We start from the raw sequence: 2640 nt of genomic DNA, 5'->3' as shown, positions 1-2640 counted from the left end.
TTTCAGCCGAGGTCTTGTCAAAAGCATGCTGCGAAAAAACCCAGAAGTTCGGCCATCTGTATGTATAAGTACCTTACCTAGCTTGTTCATATAAACTTAATTGCCAATGTTGTTTGTTAACTATGCGAAGTATAAAATTTTCACAGGCCTCAGATTTACTTAGACATCCACATCTTCAACCTTACGTTCTAGATGTCAAGCTCAGGCTCAATAACCTGAGGAGACGCAAAACATTACCGCCTCAGTTGCCAAATTCTAAGGGGATTATGAAGAAAGCTCATTTTTCTGAACCCGCTGTCACTTGTCCGGCCTTTGGGGAGAGACGACATAGTTCTCTCTGGAATGATAGAGCTTTGAATCCGGAAGCTGAAGAAGACACTGCATCATCTATCAAATGTATAAGTCGCAGGGTTTCAGATTTATCAATTGAGAGCAGCAGTAAAGGAACAGTGATATATAAGCAAGTTTCTTCAAGTGCATATAATGTCTCGAAGTATCCTCTTGCAAAAACTTCAGCGGCATCCAGAAGAACCATGGAAACAGGAAGGAGATTCGAACACTTGGTAATACTCACTCCTTTTTGTTATCTTAGAATCAGTTGCCAAAAAAACACTACAGAGTTCCATTGAAAGAAAATTATTGCGGTCTGAATTATCTTTATAAACTTCACAGATGCTATTACATGGCTGCCAATACCATTACCAGACAATCCTGTCTTGTTTTTGTTTCTCTACATGTCTCAGATTTCTAAATACCAAAAAGCCTTGTCTTGTAGAATTAATACCTTAGACACTGATGACCATGATTGCCTTTTGCTTGGTGTTCAGCATCCAGTTTCAGGCGGTACCACCAGCAAGTTAGTTTTTTCGTCTCGCCGGACTTCTCTACCATTCACGAAAAGGGCTACAACCCAAGAAGCTGCAGCATACAATCCAACAGTTGGGATCTTGCAGAAAGTGAAGTCTCCAGAATATTCCATTAATGAGCCACAAGTTGATAAGATTGGTATTTTTCCGTTAGCTCCATATGAACAGGACATCTTCTTTACTCCCATGCAAAGGAAAACATCGTCCAAAAGCTCATCTGTCTCAGACCGCTCTATAACAAAAGACAAATGCACAGTTGAAACGTGTAAATCAGGATCTGATAACATCACAAGGTGGCAGGGTATCCAACACAACATGTTAGAATACATAAGCGACGGGTCATCATCATCTGATCAAAATGCAACTGCGGGTGCATCAAGCCAGACCACATCATCTAACACAAGAAGATGTCGATTTGACCCATCATCGTATCGTCAACGAGCTGATGCTTTGGAGGGCTTGCTCGAGTTTAGTGCCAGATTGTTACAAGAAGGGAGATATGATGAACTCAACGTGTTGCTTAAGCCTTTTGGCCCAGGTAAGGTGTCTCCCAGAGAAACCGCTATATGGATCGCAAAGAGCTTGAAGGAGAATCAGGACAAGGCAAAAACGGCAGATCTAAAATGTTAATAGAGAGATACCACCTGTGGGTCTCCCCTGACAGGCTTCACTTTGTCTTAATGTTCGGTTTAGCAAGTTATGCTTATGTAGAGTTTATTTAGGTATGATGGCTGACACTTGTAAAAGATGAGTAACAGAAGTAGTAGGTTGCATTTCTGAACTCTTTGCTTGAGCCGAACTGCTAGCTTTGCGTTTTTAATTTGTAGACCTTGATAGGACTAACACTTTTTACGTCTTCTGTTAATTCAGGCTTCAAAAAGGTTTCCAATTTCTTTGATGATTGTTTTTTTTTGGTTTGAAGTATTTTCATACATTTTAGAATTTTTTGCGTTTTTAGTTTGTTATTAAAAAAGGTAATAAGTATTTTGCGGAAAAAACTTCCCAAGGTAAATAATCTTAAAGGCATCGATGACCCAAGATTGATTACGAGGAGATAAATTTCTCTGGTATGGACGTTTATATTCTTGATGAGTCTAGCTAAAGTAGTGAAGATCACGAAAAAAAATCTAAATAAAACTCTTGAGAAGGAATTTGAAGATTTTTAGTCTTAATGCTACAGTGAGATTTAGGGGGCAAATGGAAATGGAAAAGGCTGAGGGACATTTTGTGGGGGTAAGTAAAGAAATAAGATGGATTGAAAGAAGGCCACGTGGTTGTCACAATACTCTTCAAAAATCTTATCCGGGGGGCGCAGCATATGCTAGCCTTTCTCCCTCTCCAATGGGATCCATCTTTCGACATTTTCATCATCTCTAACAATGAACAAACCCAAAAAATTATAAGAAGTAAAAAAGGAACCAATGGCGAGTGCTACCTTCTCCTTCTGCCCTCTCTCCCAGTCCCATTCCCATTCCCATATCCATTCTTCTCTCATCAAACCGACGCCGTTTCTCAGATATGGCAAGAAACTACACCACCACATCTTCATCACCATCTCTTATCCAACTCACCATCATCCTCGTTACTTAGCCGTTTCCAGAGACGATGCCGCGACGCCTCTTCCTTCTTCCGACCAAACCCAAGAAACAGAGACCAAAGAAGTCGAAGACACTATAGAGAAACGAAGGATGGAGGAGAAGTTTGCTGTTCTAAACACTGGCATCTACGAGTGTAGATCATGTGGGTACAAGTACGATGAATCAGCGGGTGACCC

At 40.6% G+C, this 2640-nt stretch overlaps 2 protein-coding genes across 7 annotated transcripts in view; both read left to right on the top strand.

The window, feature by feature from the left end:
- Nucleotides 1–1757, top strand: part of LOC104700970 (serine/threonine-protein kinase Nek1) — a 4528-nt gene extending 2771 nt beyond the window's left edge. For all 6 annotated transcript variants that reach the window (XM_010416590.2, XM_010416589.2, XM_010416588.2 and 3 more), the window contains 3 exons: nt 7–58; nt 147–563; nt 828–1757. In XM_010416590.2, the coding sequence (XP_010414892.1) occupies nt 7–58; nt 147–563; nt 828–1496 (1138 nt within the window). In that variant the 3' untranslated portion in view covers nt 1497–1757. The remainder of the gene's footprint in view (nt 1–6; nt 59–146; nt 564–827) is intronic.
- Nucleotides 2157–2640, top strand: part of LOC104700969 (rubredoxin-like) — a gene marked incomplete in the record, with an annotated part of 2004 nt that continues 1520 nt past the window's right edge. The window contains 1 exon segment of the mRNA XM_010416587.2: nt 2157–2640. Coding sequence (XP_010414889.1) covers nt 2288–2640 — 353 coding nt within the window.

The sequence above is a fragment of the Camelina sativa genome, chromosome 7 (genome assembly GCF_000633955.1).
Source record: "Camelina sativa cultivar DH55 chromosome 7, Cs, whole genome shotgun sequence".
Taxonomy (NCBI): domain Eukaryota; kingdom Viridiplantae; phylum Streptophyta; class Magnoliopsida; order Brassicales; family Brassicaceae; genus Camelina; species Camelina sativa.
The sequence above is the reverse complement of the archived record's forward strand: the minus strand, read 5'-3'. Positions and strand labels throughout refer to the sequence as shown.